The 21,751-nt window shown below is 26.8% G+C and overlaps 1 protein-coding gene across 3 annotated transcripts in view; it reads right to left on the bottom strand.

Annotated features, from left to right (window-relative positions):
- The window catches only part of LOC100167841 (AF4/FMR2 family member 1), a 161,684-nt gene extending 143,363 nt beyond the window's left edge, over positions 1–18,321 (bottom strand). For 2 of the 3 annotated variants that reach the window (XM_029489697.1, XM_029489698.1), the window contains exon 1: positions 4,857–5,181. In XM_029489697.1, the coding sequence (XP_029345557.1) occupies positions 4,857–4,954 (98 nt within the window). In that variant the 5' untranslated portion in view covers positions 4,955–5,181. Of the gene's footprint in view, positions 1–4,856; positions 5,182–17,985 lie in introns of those variants that run through there. The other variant, XM_029489700.1, reaches the window with a different exon arrangement.
- Between the last annotated feature and the right edge of the window lie 3,430 nt (positions 18,322–21,751).

Below are 21,751 nucleotides of genomic sequence, written 5' to 3'. Positions count from 1 at the left end.
ACTTGTAAAAATATATCTAATGAATAAAGCTTTTTTCAAAATATTTTTTTAAGAAAATAACTAATGCAATTCATGAATAAGAATTCAAAAGTTATGTGTCAAACGTCTGATTTAGCGAAGAATTTTATTGAAAAAATAAAATATAACTTACTTAAAAAAGGTAAAAAAGTAAAAAGACCGTGGATACAAACATCAAACAATATATAGATTATATAAGCATATAGGTTAAGTTTTTTCCTTTTTAAATTACAATCAAAATAACTAAAATCATTTTTTTTCTTTTAAATATCCAATTTCGTCCAAATATGACTTAAAATATCTATTAAAAAAACTGTTTTAAAAATTTTTTTTGGTAAAGGTAAGAAAACTTATGTGTTTGAGAGATGTATTAAATTTCAAGTTTTTTGAAAGACCGGTGCATTTTTTTTTTAAATTATAATTTTAAAATACCAGTAAAAATTGTAATTTATTTAAGCCTAGGTATAAAATATAAATAGCTTAAAAATAGTAAAACTGTTTTGAAAATTGTATGGTAGATAGAAAATGCTAATATAAACATTTGGTGGAAATGTCATGTATCTATGGTTAGATGTTTACCTTGAAGTTACACCATAAACCAAAATCGATTTTATCGAAAATTGATTTTCCTATTTCACTATAGCACTCAATAGCATTATTAATTGTATTTTCAACTTATTTCTACTAGTTAGGTTTAGGTACCTTATTAAATACTACCTAAACACTTATTTAAAATATCTTAAACACATTTAATCCTATGTATACTGAAAGCTACTAGCATATGTTCGATACGTACAATTGTAATTTCATATATTTAATATCCAGATATTTTAAATTTATCTAGGTAAATATGTGTTTAGTTATCTATATATATATATAAAATGAATGTATGTGTGTCAGTGTGTGTGTCCATGTTACCATGGCAACCATTTATATATTATTTAGAGATTTTCGTCCGTGTGTGTCTCTATATTACCATGGCAACCAATTATATATTATTTTGAGATTTCCGATAAAATGTTTTGTATATAAATGGTTGCCATGGTGATATGTAGAATTATTATTCATATAGAGTTGGAAATTTTAATGGGCAAAGAAGTGAACGGGATCAGATATTTATATATATATAGATAGATTATACCTCTGAGCAGAAGATAGTCTATAATTTAAAAAGGGAGAGAACTAACCCTGGGAGGTGCTCAAACAGGAATTTTGAGATTTCCGATGGAAATTTTTGTTTTTAAATGGTTGCCATGGGTTTTGAAGCTATTATAATAATAATTATTGGTTGCCGGGAAACGAAGTGCACGGGATCAGCTAGTACTATATATGTATAAGTACCTATAACTATGATATTTTTTTAGAAAAAATTCAATGATTAACCACTGCTTGCACTGCTACCTAATATGTATCTACTTATTACTTTTTAGATTTTAATTATTATGTTACCTGGCATCTGCAATAATGATAGTTAGACAATGTAAAGGATGAATAAGAAATTGCCTCTATTATATTATATGACATTTTATAAATATTTCTAAAAATATAAATATTGAATATAGACATTATCAGCAAATGTTGATATTCTTTAGATACCTATTGTGATAATAAAGTGTTAATATTTTTTAAGAAAAACAAATTTATTCATCTAAATTAATTAATAATTATCATTCTATTTATATCATTATGTTAAACACGTTGAATATATTATTAATGCGCTTTCAATTACATATTTATAAACTGTGTAATGCCGACAGACACACTTATTAGTGTAACAATTTATTTTGCAATTACATTTTATAAATCACTGTAATCCAGTGATTCTATCTAAGCCCAGATACCAACTGCATCCCGAAGAGTTATCTTTTTTTGAACCTAATGTATTTAATAATATACGCGTTAACAATGTAAACATAGGCGTGCGCTCGTGGCAACTGGCAAGCCCAGTCGACCCCAGAGAATTTCAACAAAGATTATAACAGCATAAAAACTTGCACAGAAACGTTTATACAACTTACTAAATATATAATGTTCCTTATGGAAGTTTAAAAAATGTACTTAATTCCTGGGAAATGTTTGTATAATTATTATTGATTATAATTTATAAAAATTACTAATACACTACAACTGAAATGTTGTAATAAATGATACATTTTAGTCATTGACTAACAATACTCAATACGTGAATTGTAGTTATTTCCTGAATTATCATTATTGCCAATTACATATATAATTAATAATTATTTTCTATACCTAACTTAAATATTAGGAAAAAAATCAATATATTCCATAACTTGTTATTTCTTAATCATGGATTATATAGGTACAAGTTATTAAATACCATTAATACTTGATAAGTAATTAATCTTTATATGTTACATTAATTACTTGAATATTTTTTAAATAAATTCTAAGCCATAAAAAATTTAATTAAATAAAGCTTTTCTAATAATGCTTCCTTTATCATTAAATTGTTTTTAAATTAAAAATGTTAATAATTAGATTATCACTTAAACGAGAATTTTTTTGTTTTTATTTAAAGAAAAGGCTTCAACAGCAAATGTTATTTAACCTGCAACGAGATATTATGTATAATATATTTAACAATACTCTAAATATGTTGAACGATATATTTTAAATATACCCAGTTTCTGTATATTATTGTAGTTAAGCTGTATATCAACTAACGACAATATTATGACACCTATGCTATGATAAATATGTTTTATTCAAATCATATTACTAAAGTGAGAAAAGGAGGAACTTGGTATAGGTCATCCATAGCTTTTTTTTTATAGCAATAAGTAATATTTTTTTGATATGAAATCAATAAACCAATAAACAGTACATATTATGAATACTAAATTAAATTCTAAGATATAAGTGCAGATTCGTATAAATGTTAAAATAAGTTATGAAGATAAAAGAAAAACAGGAAGATGATTAGATAATACAATTTACGTGATACCTTGATACCTACTTCAGACAGGTATAATTTGTGGATTCATAATCAATACCCGAATAAACTATCGAAAGCAAATTTGAATTGCTTTATTGATTATATTTATTTTTAAATATTTGTTATAAGTATTTTAAATTACATGTGTAGCACACAACTGTTTAACTATAGAATACAGGTAATATTATAACTGGGTATGTCAACTAGCAAGTGTGATGTTTTTTATTTGAAAAAATACTTTGTAGTTATAAAAAAAGCTCTAAAAATTTGACACAATATTGAAACCTAAATTGAATATTTCGCCTTCTAAAGAGAAGTATTATTTTTAGTTACTCTATAATTTTTGAGAACATTTTTAAAAGAATAACTGTGAAGAAATGTAATTTAAGCGATTTAAATACAATGAAAGAGTTAAAAACACTCATAATAAATCATAGTGTTCCGCTCAACTCTATAGTATCTCATTTTATTTCTTATATAATTTGCAATACCTAATTATAACGGATAATTATAACAGGTAGGTAATTCATGAAATAAAATATCAGCAGTTTTGTAGTTTCTACATTAATTTTAATTTCAATTAAACCATAAAATGTAAAAATGTAATAAATAGTACCTATATCTTTCAATTTAAAAGCTACACACATGTAATTATGTTTAAATCCAGCAAATAGTTAATTTGTAGTGGAAATAAACTCCATAATAGAATATATTATAGGTAATAAAAACCATGTTTTTATAAAGCTTTCAAAAAACCTTTCCTAATTTTGGCACTTGGTGTACAATTTGTCTTAATCAGTTAGCTTTTTATTGTACACAAATAAGGTTTTCAGCTGGGAATCAATCTAAAATTCTTAAAAATGTCATTTCTATAAATGTTATGTTATCAGTAGCTATGGTAACATCGTGTACCTATGTCTATGATCATCGCGTAAATAAAACATAATTATAATAATTTCTTTGTAATTCAAAAGAAATGTTTATTCCCAACGAGGGAAAGTTTGAGCGATTGTAAAATCTAATGATAAAATTATTAATAATAATTTATATAATATATAATACATAGCTCAGTGACGTAAATAGCCATCGCTCACAGAGGCCCGCAAAAGTTTTATTAGTTACATACAAAAGTTAAGATTTTGTGATAAAACAAGGGATCTTCTATAAAGAGCTTTTTCATTTAGGCCAATATTATATAGTTACGCCACTGACACAGTTATTCATTTTTATGATACAAAGTAATTTTTACACTTGATAACTAAATTCACTACTATATACTAATAATTTACTAATTCTGAAATAGTTAAATTAGGTACCTATTGTTTAATACGATGAACTGAAGCCTGAAGAATGAAATGTTATTTTATTATTACTTTAACTTTCTAAATAGTTTATTCATTCTTGTGTTGATATTAATTTTGTTAATATTATAATTATAAATTATTTGGATGATTGTGTTATACATTTTTTGCATTGACAAAAACAAATAGTATTCCAATTGATATTTACTTATGTAGGCGTATAAAGAACTATGCATGGGTTCAATAATTATGTTGTATTATGTTGTGTGTTAATAAATACAATTTTAAAATGAAAAAAAAATCGAATTCGTTAAAAATTTACTTTGGAATGCAAAAAAGTGTCGTTAGTTAGGGGGACAATACTGTTGGCTGTTGCCCGCTGTGACAACACGTGACGTCACGAACAGCTGTTGGACTGCGTAACTACGTCAGTTTGAACTATATGAATATTCCTGTTCTTATTACCTATTTTCCCACCATCAGAATGGCAAAGACGCAAAGTATACCCACCGGGAGCGATTGAGAAATTTAAGCTCGATATAGGAGTACCTATAGTAAAAAAAAATTGAGGCACTCACTTGACTTTTAGTGGCGTAGCTCCTTTCAGCATGTACTCCCTTGGGTTGTCCCAAGACATCTTGCTGTGGGCACGCAGTTCCTCCGGTGGCCTATACATTTGTGTGTATAAAAAAAAAACAGTAACGGTTAATTAAAAAATCACTATATTAACACATAAGGCGAACCGCAGCGAACTAAGGGGATGATGGGGGCGGAAACTGCCCCGGTGTCGAGGGAAATATCACAGGTATAAAAATGTACAATATAATACACACTATAGACACACATCGGTGTGACGCGCGCGGCGAGAGAGTAGTTTCCGCAAACTGGATTAGCGGCGTGTTGAACGCGGATAATCAGAAAAGTCGTAGCGACCGACGGCAGTCCCCACTACACCTACGTGAACACCGTTCTACAACGATGACGGAGGCAACGTAAGTCGTAACATCGTACGTTATAATGATACGGACATGAAGGGTTCCCGCCTACTGTATCGGCGATGGTGTAGTTAAGTAGTTATAAATACTTGATAATATGCTATTTAAAATTTTTGTTTTTCAACAATCGAAAAGTTTCAAGTGGCAATAATAGCCTATAAATATTGATTTTAAATTGCGTAAATATATTTTGTGTGTTAACATATCAAAGAATTGCCTACCTATTCGTATACGATTTAATTTAGTACTATTAGTACTAGTGTTGTATAGTATTATAAATACCTGCTAGTTAATTAAAACCTACTACTAAATGCCAAATTACCAACTAGTAAGTTCAACAAAATTAACAGATATAACATGTATATAGATCTCCTGTTAAATGTACAAGTATAATTTGTGTGAAAATAAGATTTCTTCATAAATCTTTGATACAAATAGTAATACAATTCTATAAGAGCACTTATATTATTAAGTTACTTTTAGATAAAAAAAAATGATGTGAAATTTAAAAATTATTAGGTATATCAAATAATCTACTATTGTATCAAACTATGATAACAAAAAACGTTTAATACAAAATCTGATTCTTTCTTTGATTTAAGTATTTCGATAATTTTAACTAGGTCTTTTAAATATTTAAAATATTATTTTAATTTTTAATTTATCAATAGGTATTGCTAATTTATGATTAAATTAAACCTATGATTAGATAAGAATAACATTAAATTTGTAGTGATCAAACAAAAAAGCACCCATTTTAAAAGGACACCTAATGTGTTTACTAATCTCTTGTCTGGAGTTTGACTTGAGCACCGATATATTTATGTTACAATGTTAGACTATTAGAGATATCTACTTATTTAATATGTTATGATGGGATTGAAAGATAATAAGTAATAACATATTATTTAAGATAGGTACATAGGTAGTTGAATTATTTTTACAATTTAAATTTTCTATTTTGATAAAATTATTAGTAAACAATATAAAAATAAATAATATATAACATCTTATTTTCAATGACCTAGACCCACAGTATTATATGGTCAGAGGCGGAGCTACGGGGTGTGCCAAGTAAGTATATAGACACACCCTATTTTGAAAAATACATATACAGATCATATAAAGTACCTATAAACATAATAAGTACAGTATGCTTATTAGAATTAAGAGTTATTCAGAAACAATTTGATAAAGTGGTTCGTCAAAATGTAATTTTAAAGCTTAAATCAATTCAATTATTATGGATCTAAAAAAATCATTTTTAAATATTGAAACTTGAATGCTTCATAGTATATCAAACAGAAATTAGGTAGAATTTCATATGAAGAATACAATTATAAATGCTTAAATTAAAAATATTTATTTATGACAAAATATTATAATTTACTTAAATTGTTAGGTATTATTTATTTAAATGTCGAAGTTTAATTTTCTAAGTAAACAGTAGACAAGTAAATATTTCAAAGATAAGTATAGTTTGAAATAAATACTTTTTAACGATTTAATATTAATTTGAATGATGATTTAAATAACGCCAAAACTCCAATTTTGGTCAAAGTTACTAGACGATGTCCAGACATTAAAGTATTATAGAAGTTATGGCATGTATCCAGGCCTTAAAACAATTTTTAGTTTTTTTTATCTGTTTAACAAATTATTTTTTGACATTAATTTTAATACATTTCTTATTATACAAATTCACAGTGTATGTTTGTTTTATTAATTTAAAACTAAATGCCATTAAATTAAGTATATGCACAATTAATTTGACAATATCGAAAAACATATTGTAAATGCAATATTTAAATATTAAGGTATACTTAATTTAATTTACCTATCAATATTGAAAGAATATAAACAACTACATTCAATATATTTGTCACTTTTACCTACTTTTTTTTACTTAAAATCAATTATATTATTAAAATCAAACAAAAAATATAAAAAATAAATAAATACAAAGCACTAAGAAAGTGAAATTTTATCACAATATTTTATTTTATTATTAGATATAGTAACGTCTAAAATACAATAGTATTTATTGTTATTAGTTTTAGATATTTTATGAATTTTTTAATACCAAGGAAAAATATCTTAATACATTTAAAGCTATAGAAGCGATGGTAATATAAGGATGCATATACATTTTATTTTTAAAAATTCACATTGAAAATAATATGTAGCTATTATTTTCCTGTTGGTATACTATGATGCAGACATGTTTCCACCAACGCGTTTTATTTTTCAATACTACAACGTAATCAATATTTTCAGAGCGTATGTGCACCAGCCGTGATAACAATTTATATTGCTTGATGACAATATAACGATGGCAAGGATATTAATAACATAATATAAAAAAACATCGAAAAAGATTTAGCAATTTATATAGACCTCCTGTTTATGTACAGTCATATACATACTATACATTATTTCAATGAATTTGGGAGAAAATAAAACATTAAAATAGGTAATAATCTATTTTACATGTTATATTTAAACAAATTTATTCAATAGTACTATTTTGTAAAAACTCTAGGTAATAATACTTTCAATATACAGTCATAACTACCTAATTTCAAAATCGTAATTGTTGAAACTAATGGTCTTATTTGTTTAATTGTCGAGATATAATAATTTATGTTAAAATCTCATTAATAATAAAAAAAAAACTACCTTATTCCAAAAAATTATGTCATTGTCGACACAATATTTAAAAATAATATGGTTAGGTTGTTAAAATGCATAATTATCGTACCTTATAAAATAGGAAACATTATATAGGTACCTATATATATTTTTAAATTGTACTGTACGTCTGTACTTTGAATAATACATCAAATACAATTTGTGCAATTTAAAAACAGAATATTATTATCGAAATGTTTATAATTGTAGAATGTAGATAGCATAAAAATATTTAAAAACTACAACAAATATGTAAGTATATTATTCTATATATTTTTATTAAAAGGTGTTGGATACTGGCCAATCAAAACGTTAAATATAATTTCCAAGGGAACAAGTGTGACTAAAACGTTAGAAAATCACAAGTATAGCGTAGCCATAATATAATATAGTAATTTAAGTATGATTTTATAGTGAAAATAATTGTAAAAGTAAATAACTTGTGAAGCAATTATTGTATAGATCGTATAATAAAAATATCACGGTAATAGCATATTATATGAATTTATTAAATAAAATGTTTAATTAAATATGTTCATTATAATTATTGTTTTTTTTTACTTTCCACAGTTTAATCGTTTTTAAAACATACAATAGGATATATGTAAGGTTTTTCAATATTCATTGTTTTCTGTAATTGAGCTCATAGTTATATATTAATTATAGTCGAACTTTATTATAATGGAAATTTACTATAAGGTTAATTATTACATATTTACGCGGTTAAATATTATACAAGTATACAATTCTGTTAGGTAATGATTAGATATTTGAAAATTCAATCTAACTTTTATTTCTATTTTGTATTCTATAATCTAGAGTCTAAACATGTTCACTTATAATATAATTTTTATCAACAATTAATTATTACATAAAGTTGGATATATAGGTACGATTAATCGTGAATTGTTTCTAAAATTGAATATTTATTCAACCTTAATTTGTCCTCGAAAAATCGTCATATGACTCAGGTGATTTCCGGTGTAAATACAATGGTGTAAATACCATGGAAACCCACTTGGTGTATATATTCACTTTTGAATTGGGACTATTGGGAGTTGTCACGGGCATTTTAGAAGAATAACCATTATCTATAGTGATAGCTATTCGCATTGTTATTGTTAAGTTTTAAACATGATTGGTTGCAAAATTGAACTATAAAAGTATTTTTAAAAAAAAGATTTACCAATGGATAAAATTTAGTAAGTATGTATTATAGGTTAACGAGAAAAAATGAGTTCCCAACATAATATTATTATTATAGTGCTACAATTAATCTGAGTAAGTTAGCCCCCTTTTTATAAACTATTGATAAGAATTTAGAACATGATTTTATTTTTTTTCGACTTTTTGATAGTACCTCAATTTATAGTCAATAGTTATTCGTCTAGTCTCAATATATGTATCTTATCCACTACTTATAGGATATCTCAAATGTATTTATTATGATAACAATTATTAAAAATAATCAGGTTAACTACTAGGTTTCTAGGTATTAGAGCAATATTAGCATAATATTGTCCATTGAATCCACGTTCAACGTTGTACAGAGGTATCTTTTTAATCCTAATAGTGGACGTTGTACCCACAAACTTATATGATGATGGAAAATTTTCGTTCACCAGTTCAATAGTGTGCTGTTGCCTGTTTTAGTTTTGATATTAGAGTGAATCGACTTATTATCACATTTTTAGGTAAGAGCATTACCTATATTTGAATGTGGATTTTTTACGATAACTTAGTTTTTAAGTGAGTTATGAAAATTTTTAATTTATGCTACATTATACACGCATAACTTGCTAAAAAATTGAACTATTGTAAAAAGCCCACATACATACACAGATAATATTCTTAACATCAAGTTTCATAATAGATCGATTTACTTTGATTTTTTAAGCAACAGGGCTAAACGTGACCTGGTGAGCGTAAATTTTCTCTGTTACGCAGTTGTAAGACGGAGCTGACAACAAATGTACCGTCCTCTTAACGATACAAAACTATTAGTTCCATATTTCGTTCTACAATATTTCAGAACCTTTTCTAGGAAGTTCACTAATCATATTTCAGAATAAAATAATATCACATGTATTCAACCATTGATACAAGATGTACACAACAAACGACGTAACAATATCCGAAATATAGTAGGAGTACGGAAAAGGAATGATATGGTGTTTGCACGTTGCAAGTAAATAAAATGATAAAATATGTGGCCTTTAAAAAATGATCTAGAAGTGAACCCGTTTTCAAATCATTGCCCTATTAAATGTGTACGAACAATCATCATAAACATAAATAATTATAATAATATCATAATTTCTATAATTTGGAAACTATAGTTTCGTTCGCACATCTCAGTACAATAGGAACTAATAAAATACAAATTTATTTTGTTAAGGACAGTAATGAGGAACATAATTTTAACGTTATTTATTACAATCTTTTGTTAGTTTTTCACTGGCACTAGCTGGAAGCTACAAAAATAAATGAAAATTACTAGTAAGTATAGAAAATTATAATATAAATACTTGGTGAAAATGTCTAATCTCTACAGTTATTCTTTTTTTAATTACGGCAAAGAACAATACAAAAACAATTTTGTCGAAAACTGTTGTTACGTCGATAATCCTGTTTTGTACATGTAAATTGAAAATATAAGATAAACCCCACTTGCTATCAAGAAAAACCTTTATTTTAATAAAACTGATGATAAGCATTATAGGTACTTTAGTAATTATAATTATTAAATCATAATATTTAATATGTCTCGTCAGTATAGGTCAGATTCGTTATTACTTATTACCTACCAAATGATTCTAATATTATGTTACATACATATTTAATATAATTACGATAATTCTATTAAACATTAAAATTAAAATCTAACAAAAAATAAGTTAAATTATATTGATTGTAGTACAAATTTAAATTACTATTGTAAAACTATAGTTTCATAGGCAATTCTCACATTTTCCTCCCAGTGGGATGTTTTATTGCATTGCATATACATTTTATTCTTCTATAGTTCTATCCTTTTCAGTCTTCTCGCAGTTATATTGTCCTGGCATTGTACCAATAGGACACAAAATATGTGCATGATGGGAAACCGGAAGCAATAAAAGCGCAATTTACTTCATCGGTTCTAGATAATAATTAGTACATTTATTGACAATTAGGTCTGATAAATTATATTAAAATATATAAAATCATCTTAGTTTATAGAATTAAATTTGAACAGCTGAATAAGTCAAATTATTTTATACTATTATTATATGTTGTAATTTTTAAAGACTAATGAATACAGAATAGTTCAAGATTTAATAAAAATTAAAAATATTAGTTTAAAAAGGTTATCTATTGGTTTCATTCGTTGGTAATCTAAACATATAACATATAATATAATGTATAACAACATAATTAAAAATCTGAATATGAAGACCAGAAAATGAGCCACTCGTATCACTTTATTCCTTTCACAGTGACACAGATCAGGAAAGTGGTATACTGGTATTTATATAATTATTAACAATTATAATGAAAATTCTGATTGAGGCACATATAAATAGGATTTAAGATTTTTTTAAATTTTGAGTTAATCGAAAAAATAATTAATGATCAAAGGATTTCTGACATGTATTGAATATTTTTATGTATAAAATAAACCTTATATTGTTATTTTCAAATGTGTAATCTTCGTATCTAAAATAGTAAATTTCAGATGAAATTAAAATAACATAATGTAATTTAATTTAACGTCAATATTCAAATCTTAGTATCTATAAATTAAATATTTAACGAAAAAACAATATCATATAAAATTTAAAAACACTATACTGAATGATGTTCAGTTAAAATACCATTTAGGTGGTTATTTAATTTTTACTTGCGCATAGAGAACATTTCTATAGATAAAGAATAATTTAAAAAAAATGAAATAGGAAGACTTTGCATTGTTATTCTTGAAAATCAATTACGAAAATACTATAGAGTTCAACTCATCATTATTAAATTTCATGGTTATTTACGAATATATATATATTTGTGATATAGTTTTGCAGAAATTAATTTTTCTAGATAATAATTGATAAACAATCGATATTGCTCTTAAACAATTTACTAGATAACAATACATTTAAAATTTAAGCACACCAAACAACAATCGGTAAAAATGTAGGTACCTGTATACTTTTTTAAAACCCCAATAACAAACAGTAAATATTGTATGAAGCTTAAGTGATGGCAAATTACCAAACCACGGTCATATTATTGGTAATATTAATAAAATCAAACAATTCAAAAATTTAATTTTCCCATTAAAATTATAAACAAACTGTGTAGGTATCTAACATATTATTATTACTTTGTTTGAGATATGGCAACGTAGGAATATACCTGTGCAGAAACCCGACTGATTTGCATGAACGAATAAATCGCGTAACAATAATATACAAGTAACGATATGGTAAAGGTAATGCAAACGGGGGTTCAACCTTACAGCTTTATACACACAACGCACATCCAGTTTTTTTTAAATAAATTAATTTTATTGTAAGAACAAGTGGGCCTTGATATGACCATTCCACTCGACCTTACGGTTAGGTTGGTCTAGAATAATATAATATGTTATTTATAACAAAAACTTGTAATCTTTTAACAATTATTGTACTTTTAAAGTGAAAATAGATCCAAATTAATAACCTATCTTTGTAAATATTATTTATATATTATTTGCCATACTATGGCTAAAAATACCTTTTTTATTACAACAAATACAGAGTCGTATGGTTTGTAAAATATCAAAAGAGAATAAAGAAAATATTAACTACTATTATGTTTCGAATACAAATACAAACGTATTAGAACTTCATACTATGGATTACTACTTTAAGTTTAAAGTTGATTGTATAAAGTTATATTATTATTTTAATTTTAATTTAAAATTATAAAATGGACGTATTGAACTCCTAAAATCTTAAATATGTATAATCAAACAAACCGTTAGGTACAATAAACTATACAGATATTTAAGTTTAGGGAGAAGAGTGGAGTGGAGTAAACTTCAAATACAGAGATTGCTTAGTATGATAACACGCTCTCCAGTATAAACTCCAGTATGTCACCCGAAATATTCACCCTCCAACCAATCAAAAATTGCAATGACTCGTTGCCAACGAGATACGTCATAAAGTGTTATTGAGCTATTTGCTTGCAGACTGCACTAGGTAAATGTAATACAATATACATATATAAATAATAAATTTATTGTATATATATATGTTTCTATAGTTTGAACTCAATAATAATTAATAACAAATAACAATACATTCAACAATTCAAACTATGTTGATTGTTGAACAGTATATTTTAAATAACCCCAACTTCCGTATATTATTGTAGTTAAGCTGTTGTGTATGCATATTAACTAACGAAAATATTATGCCACCTATGATATAATAAAAATGTTTTATTCAAGTCATATTATCATGATTAGAAAAGGGGTAACTTGGTATAAGTCATCCATAGCTTCTTTTTGTAACAAAATAATGTTTTTTTTTTTATATTTAATCAATAAACCAACAAACGGGACATAATATTATGAATGGTAAGTTAAATTATAAAATATAAGTGCAGATTCGTAGAAATTCTAATATAAATATGAATATAAAAAAGACAGCAAAAAGATTAGATAATGCGCGATACCTACTTCAGACAGGTATAATCTTTGGAATCGTAGTCGATATCCAAATAAGCTACCGAAAAAAAAAAAATAATAATTAATTGCTTTTTATTGTATTTCTATTATTTTTAAATATTAATTGTTATAAACATTTTATATTCCATGTGTAGCACACAACTGTATAACAATAGAATACAGGTAATTCTATAGCCGTATGGCTAAATAGCAAGTGTGATGTTTTTTAATTTGAAAAAATACTTTGCGGTTATAAAAAAGATCTATACATTTGACACATCATTGAAATCTAAAATTAAAATCTTGTCTACTAAATATGAGTATTATTTTTAATTACTCTATAATTTTTGAGAAAATTTTAAAAAAATAACTGTGAAAAAATGTAATTTTTTCAATTACATTCAGTTCTGAGTTTCTGACTAGAATTATTTTTCGATCACAATAAATTGCATTTAATATTTATATTCTAGGGTCCACACTCCATGCCATTTTGTAATTATTATAAATCTTTAAAAATTCTCAACATTTTAGAAACGATTGTAGTTTGGACATTTTGCAGTTTTGTAACCCATAATTTACATAGGTACCGTTTTAACAACCCGTTTAACATGCATACTCGTACCTACATAATATAGAATGAAAACACCTGCAGTAATTTAATCATATATACGGAGGTGACTATTGTCTATTAATGTTGACTTAAATAAAGTTCTGAAGTATGAAACAATATGAATCTATTTATATGCTGTTATACATTTTAATGGATAAGTAAGATTTCAAACAACTGATTTATAATGTATTATACTAAATACATGTATGTCTAAATTATCTTTTATTTTTTAGCAGAAATGTACTGTTTTGGCGGAATTTTATTTATATAAGAAATATTAGATTAGAATTATCAGATAAGAATATTTTACAATGTTTAATGACTGGGATATTAAATAATTTATACATATCATTTGAATACATTTTCAAAGTCAGCTTTTTATTTTAGTGATTAATTCATTTTAGGTACATTTAAATCCGTCTTTGCTGTAAATGTAGGAACATATTTCCACCATTTTCCTATCTTCCATTATTTTTAATGGATTTTAATAGGTACCTATGATGAATAAGTTATTAGATTCATTCCTTTTCATTTTTTTTAACACTTAACTGTTTCATATTATAATTATGAATATATAAATATCATAATCTATTATCTAAGCATTAAGCTGTTAAGCACTTATTCAGTAATGCACTATATTTTAAAAGGTATTTACTTGTAGTTACACACTTACACTAAATATATATTTAACATTTATTTATTGACATTTAATTTGATAAAAATATTATATAAATATCTACATATTTTAACATGCTTGTTTTTCTCTTTGTAAAGATGAATGATAATATATACCTATATAATATTTAAAAGCAAGGAAAAACTTTTGTCAGTAATTTTCGCTTTGAGTTGAACATTTATTTTTTCAGTTTTAGATGAAAAATATATTCTTTAAATATAAATAATAAGTCGCATACAGTTATACATTTATATTAGTGGAATGAAAATTTAGTTTTTAAAATTCTAAGAGCTTACAATATTTTTGTTTTAATTTCTACTTACAATTTGAATAGAGTTAAAAATGCGGCACTTTAGTAATTTTCTTTAAAATAAAAATGGATACATGTAGTATTGTGATTATATTTGTCTTATTTTATCTGGGCATTTAATAATGCTTTCTTTTTAATTTCATAAATAATTCATTTAATTTTTCTTTTTTTCAAATATTACCTATATTATATACCTAATACATTAAGAGGACGTTACATCGACATTTGTTGTCTCCCGTCTTACAAGTGTGTAACATAGCAAATTGTGTTCACTCAGCAGAACACGTGTAGCTTCGTTATTTTAAAAATTAGAGTGAATTGACCTCTTATAAAATTTAAAGGTGAAATTATCATATAGATTCTAGATTCTAGGAAATCTCATGAGCTTTTTATTGTTTATTTTAATTTTAAAGCGAGTTATGAGTGTTTTAAAAATTGTAAATTGTTTGTACATCTTTAAACACTCATAACTTGTTTTGAAATTAAAATATGATAAAAATCTCAAGAGATTGCTTAGATAATAATCTTACCTTTAAATTTTATAAAACGTAAATTCACTGTAATTTTTAAACTAACGGAGCTAGACGTGTTCTGCCGAGTGTACAATCTGCTATATGTTACGCACTTGTAAGACGGAGACAACAAATGTCGGTGTAACGTTTTCTTAACATTAGATGGACTTGTATATTAGCTATACAGGTTATTGATATCGCAAATATCATAGGAGCATCAAGTAATACATTTTGAATTTTGATGTATTCCTAATTTTGTTGTCAATTATATGTATATGTGATACACTATATTTAAACAAACTTAATTATTTATTGATTTTATGCGGTTGATTTGTGGATGCACGGCTCACTCCTCGCTGAAGTACCTAACAATTAGTTGTATTATTTAGTATGATACTATGATAATACTATATAAAGTATATAGTTTATATTAGTTTTCTTCTATAATAGTTGCTGTAAACTGTCTAACTGTCGCATTTTTACTTCCGTGTCATTATACGAGTACCTACATATAGGTTGCGAATATTACGTATAGATATATACATACTTTCACGCTTGTCGCTTCGTGTACTGAACTAATTCATATTACAAAGTGTTATAGATGTTATATAGATGGTCTAATATGACTTTTCTTCTCATCGAAGGCCCATAGTTATACACAATATTATATATTATATGTTGTTATGTTTAATGTTTACAACGAAATTCAAAACAATATTATTATGTATAGGTATTACTGTATACCTATTAACTCAGTAATGCCACTCATTTGCGCACTTTAGTCTTTAAACAAACCGTCAACATCTTGTGTGTACTTTAATTTTTGGAAATGGAGAAGAAATGACCAAGGACGGCCATTGACCTCTATAAAAACCGGTAATAAAAATACAGGACGTCTGGTTGTCATTTTTCATACTCGTACAACACGTATACCTAACTGACCTTATTCATAAGTCAATTTCTTATGGTTAATAAAACAAGAATAATATGCAAATCAATATACAACGAGGAAACAAATCAATATTAAATTAATATGTATAATGTATATGCCTTTAAAGTATGGAAGTGTTTTGGAAGTTTAAGAACAATTATGAAATTAAAACTCAGAAATCAAATTTCAATTTTAGAAGTCATTCCAGATTTTTTAAACACCGATTAAAAATATGAAAAGGAGGACGATATTTCACAACCGTTCTTACGCATATGTATTTTATATAGAATGGATCAAAGTATTCCTAAGTCAAATAACATTATTAATATTCCAGATAGAATGTGCAAATCTTGGGGATTAGAGACGCGAAGGGAATATATACTTCTTACATTTTTCTAAATAAAAAGTGCGGTGATATTCATCGCATGATATGCATATAAAATACAAATTATATATTAATATTTTCCATCAATATTATTGTCATCTTGTTTATATATTAAATAAATTCAAATACATTTTTACCTGAATTGATCAATACTTTCCGATATAATACCTAAGTGTTTTAAAACAGTCACTGTATAGTATTTTAGTTTTTATTCTTTGATCATATTATCATACATATTATTTTGTCCATTAACAAAAAAACATTAAAAATGTTTCCGTTGTTCTAAATTTTAATATAGAAATGTTTAACGAATTCAACTGAAATCAATCCAATATTGTATAATTGCGTGGTACTTTCACAAAGTAGATTTATCCCCTCTTACACGACACGTATTCATTCACACAGGTGTTCTCAGAACGCATAGACATAGTGTTTATATAATGTAAACGTTACTGTTGACGTGGTTAACTTTTTGATGGTTACTTTTATTATTTAAAATAGGTATAAGGTATAAGATACTATGATCCACTATTTTATTATACAAAATAATGATAATAAATTAAACAATAATAATATGTGGACAAAATTACTCTCTCGTCGGACACGAAACATAACAAGTAATAATGGGATGTGGGTGGTTCGTGGGTGCAAAAAACGTCCCACCGGAACTGAGTAGTTTGTTATACAGTGTCTACAACAGTCTGTACCTATAGTAGAGTATTATATAGTACAGGCACTTATAGTAGGTATATTATAGTGTGGTGGAGTGTAGTATACTGTGTCTGTGTTTTCTTTCACAAAACGGTTTAGTCACCAAGTTTAAAAGTGTTTGATTAGGTTTCGCGCGGTTCGCCAATAATTGCTTTAGTAATTATTAGTCAATGATTAACAGTATAGTGGATTACCACAGTCAATTTCGCGACCTTGCACAGTAGCCCCGTGACGTCACCGTACAGCAGGGAAAACCACAACTGCGGCTGCCCTATATTCACTTTGCTGTACCTATATATTATTCTACAATATAATATGCAATTATGGATTTAATAAAAACCCCTGCACCCCGTGTATTATATATATATATATAAATTATACATAATATTATATTGTACTATTTAGTATGATATAGGTACCACTTGTAATAACGCAATGATACCACTGCACACACAAGCGCGCGCACGTAAACAAACACGCGTATAAACGCCAAGCGGGCGCGCGCCTTCACCACACGTCGTGATCGCACGAAAGCGAAAGAAAAATAAAGTATCAAAAAAAAAAAAAAAAACGGACGGCGGCGGTGGCAGTGACGACGCGGCGCAGACTGCGCGCGTGACGCGTACGACGACGTCGAAAATACGCGCGACGGGCACACGAGCGTCGACCGCGTGACGGTGTTATCGTATGCGCCACGCTCGCGTCGTCAGCCGTCGCTGGCCCGCCCGTCACAAGGCTGCTGCAGGCCGTAGTCGAGCGGTACGCGCGCGTACGGGTGGGAAAACGCGACGGTGGCCATCGATATATCCGCCGTCGTGGCGTCGTCACCGACCACTCCTCCCTCCTCACCGATCCCACCACGTCGGACGCCTGCTGCTGCAGCGAAATTTCGCGCGACGTTTCAATTTGGCATTTGCTCACCGCCGCCACGACCGTTATGATTTTTCGTTTTGCATAATTGCATGTAGGTACAACAATGTATTATTGAATAATAATGATATTATATTATTATTTACCATCGTAATCTTCCGCGGGTGCGTAAATTACTATATATACCTAACCTAACCGATATGACTAATATTTTGTTATGATATACATCAGCAGCTGCTGCAGTGGAGTATGTTTTATGATTTTTATTCGTGGGGGGGTAGTGTAGGGATAAATAATTGTAATAAAAATCCCCCTTTGCCCTTGTATACCTACTTTAACATTGACCTAAAATTCGCTCTTCTGTATAGTAATTAGTGTCGAGTGTGATAGGTACTATCGTCATTGAAAAAACGATTCTTATATTATACAAGTCTACAAAATAATTCGCGATTTGAAGAATTAGGTACGTTAAAATTAGAAATTCAAGCTCTCGTAAAAAAAATTAATGGATTTTACGTTAAACTTTTTTTAAAATTATGTTATGGAAAACTTGTATTAAATGTTTAAATCTTATACCTTCCTATACCTTTACCTATACGGCTATACCTATGTAGATTTAAAATGTTAATGCATTTTCAAACTAAGTACAAATGGCTTATAAGTTTTACAGATTTTGACGAGTTTAATAACAATAATTGTTAATATGAAATTCAAACGCTAATAAACAGAAAGTCTGATACTCTGACTGATCTGATTATTTTGTAACCATATTGCCTAATGCATTAGAACAACTTATAAGGAAGAACTGAATAAAAAACCTCTTATTAAATGTTTATGCTCCTTCAAATAAAAACTAATAAAAGCTGAAAATTTCAAACGTCTATAAATATCCAAAAAACAACCAATATATTTTAAAAATATTATCATGTCTAAAAAATGTTAATATAAATATTTATGTAAAATTCAATTTTTCGATTGTTCGTATGTGGATGAGGTGGGCCTACAAAAAAAAAATAAATACATCATGTCGAAAATTGGTTTTGCATAAATGCCGTAGATATTCTCGTTTTTTCACAATTATAATCAAGTTACCTTTTAAAGTACTGTGATATTTGTACTTTCGACACCTCAAAGTACAAACTAGATCCAATTCGCTACAAGAAACCTCGCTCAAAGTTGAATATTCTAGCATTTTTGTGGTAGGAAAAAAGCATCTTCAAAGTTCAAACATAAAAAAAAAAATATTAAAAGAATACGCATCATTATAAAAACCATTGCTCCTCTCAGAATCTAAAATAAAAAATCTGAGATAAAATATTTTTATAAGACCCTTTATATTTTAATATTCTAAAATAATTAATATATAATTATTAATTTTTTACATTTATAAACATCAATTGATCCCCCCCCCCCCCCAATTATACCACTGCAATATATACTAGAGTTTTATGAATTTCAAAATACAGTCCATTGGCGCAAATAAAGTGCCACAGCTTGGGGGACTTAGTCACCATAAAAATATTTGGTTATTGGGGCCTTTGATACAGTCATCATTTTTTATCAATACAAATATTGTTCGTTCGTGTCGTTAAAACTGCAACAAATCTCGAATTTATATCATCCGATACGTTTTTGTTATGTTTGGTTATTGTGGATTAAATAAGATAACAATATGATTTGAAATGCTATTGTATAATGTATAATAGTATTATAAGTACTGTTGTTTCTATATATTATAATAGGTAATAGCCCGCTGCTAACTGTTTTTTATTTAACAGAAAACTGTTCTCTAGAATATTATAAAATATAGATACATAAATCATTTTCAAACTGGTTTTGAACTCAAATATATATATATATATAATATATAATATTTATATTTTATTTATATGTTGGTTTAGAAAGGTTATAAGACCTACGTAACACTGTAACCTAATACCATTAAAATACGTCAAACAATTTCATAAGTTTGAAAATTGAAATGAAACTGCGTTTGAAAAAAGGAATAAAAATATAAGTATGTCATAATATTATTAATAAATTAAATTCTTCATTAGAGTTCTATCAAAGTTAACCAAACTAACCAGCTTACAATATTTACATTATTATAAAGACTAAATCCAACGATAAATAATATTCCAACTAAAATAAGCACATTTAAATGTACATGTGCAGGTGAGCTGTGGTAGAATAAAGTATGTTTACGTTAAGATAAATGATAATGTACATAGTTTATGTTTTTGACTACTGTATTTGTAACAACTACTGTGTAATTACATTTACATTTTGTTTATAAGAAATCGGAATTTTATTTTAATTTATACTTCATATTGAGCCCATGTTATACCAACTAAAATCTATCTAACTAAAATTGCTTACTCACAAATAATTTTTACACTACATTCTTGTAAATTTATCGTTTAGGTTAGGTAAGAATAAATAGGTAATCGTAATCCCTATATCTTAAGTAGCTTATTAAAATAAGTAGGTAGTACTAGGTACACAGGGTGTTATAAGAGGAAGACCTGTCAAATGAAATAACTTTTAGTCTAAACAATATTAAATTTTTTTTTGTCATTTACAGACTTGCGTTACATGTATAGTATAACATTTAAAATTTTTATTTTAATACTGAAAATGAAAAGTTTTGAATCCGATAGAAATGTTTTTTTTTTAAATTCAAAATTGCCAATTTGCAAATCTAGTTTTTAGAAAAGTTTTGTTTGTAAAATTATTTATTTAATTCATGTAAGTAGCTTATTTTTTAGAATTTTTGAAATTTCATTATTTTTATTAAGTAAAATTGATCCAGTCGTAATAACATTTTAATTCAAAAAGTACCTATACACTTTTTTTAAATATTTTATGAGCATTTTTAAATAGGTATTTGTTAAAATCTTAATATCTGATAATTATAATAATAAAAAGTTCTATTTGCATTCGATTCGATAATTCCATAGAACTTATAAATATTAATTATTTCAGTTGACAATTGTATATTTGTGTCATTCGATTAAGTATTACGACGACATTATTGCAGGATCCTATTCTAATTATAGTCGGTACGATGCGTATTGCTGAGCTGTAAGA

Source organism: Acyrthosiphon pisum, chromosome A2 (genome assembly GCF_005508785.2).
Source record: "Acyrthosiphon pisum isolate AL4f chromosome A2, pea_aphid_22Mar2018_4r6ur, whole genome shotgun sequence".
Lineage (NCBI taxonomy): Eukaryota > Metazoa > Arthropoda > Insecta > Hemiptera > Aphididae > Acyrthosiphon > Acyrthosiphon pisum.
The sequence above is the reverse complement of the archived record's forward strand: the minus strand, read 5'-3'. Positions and strand labels throughout refer to the sequence as shown.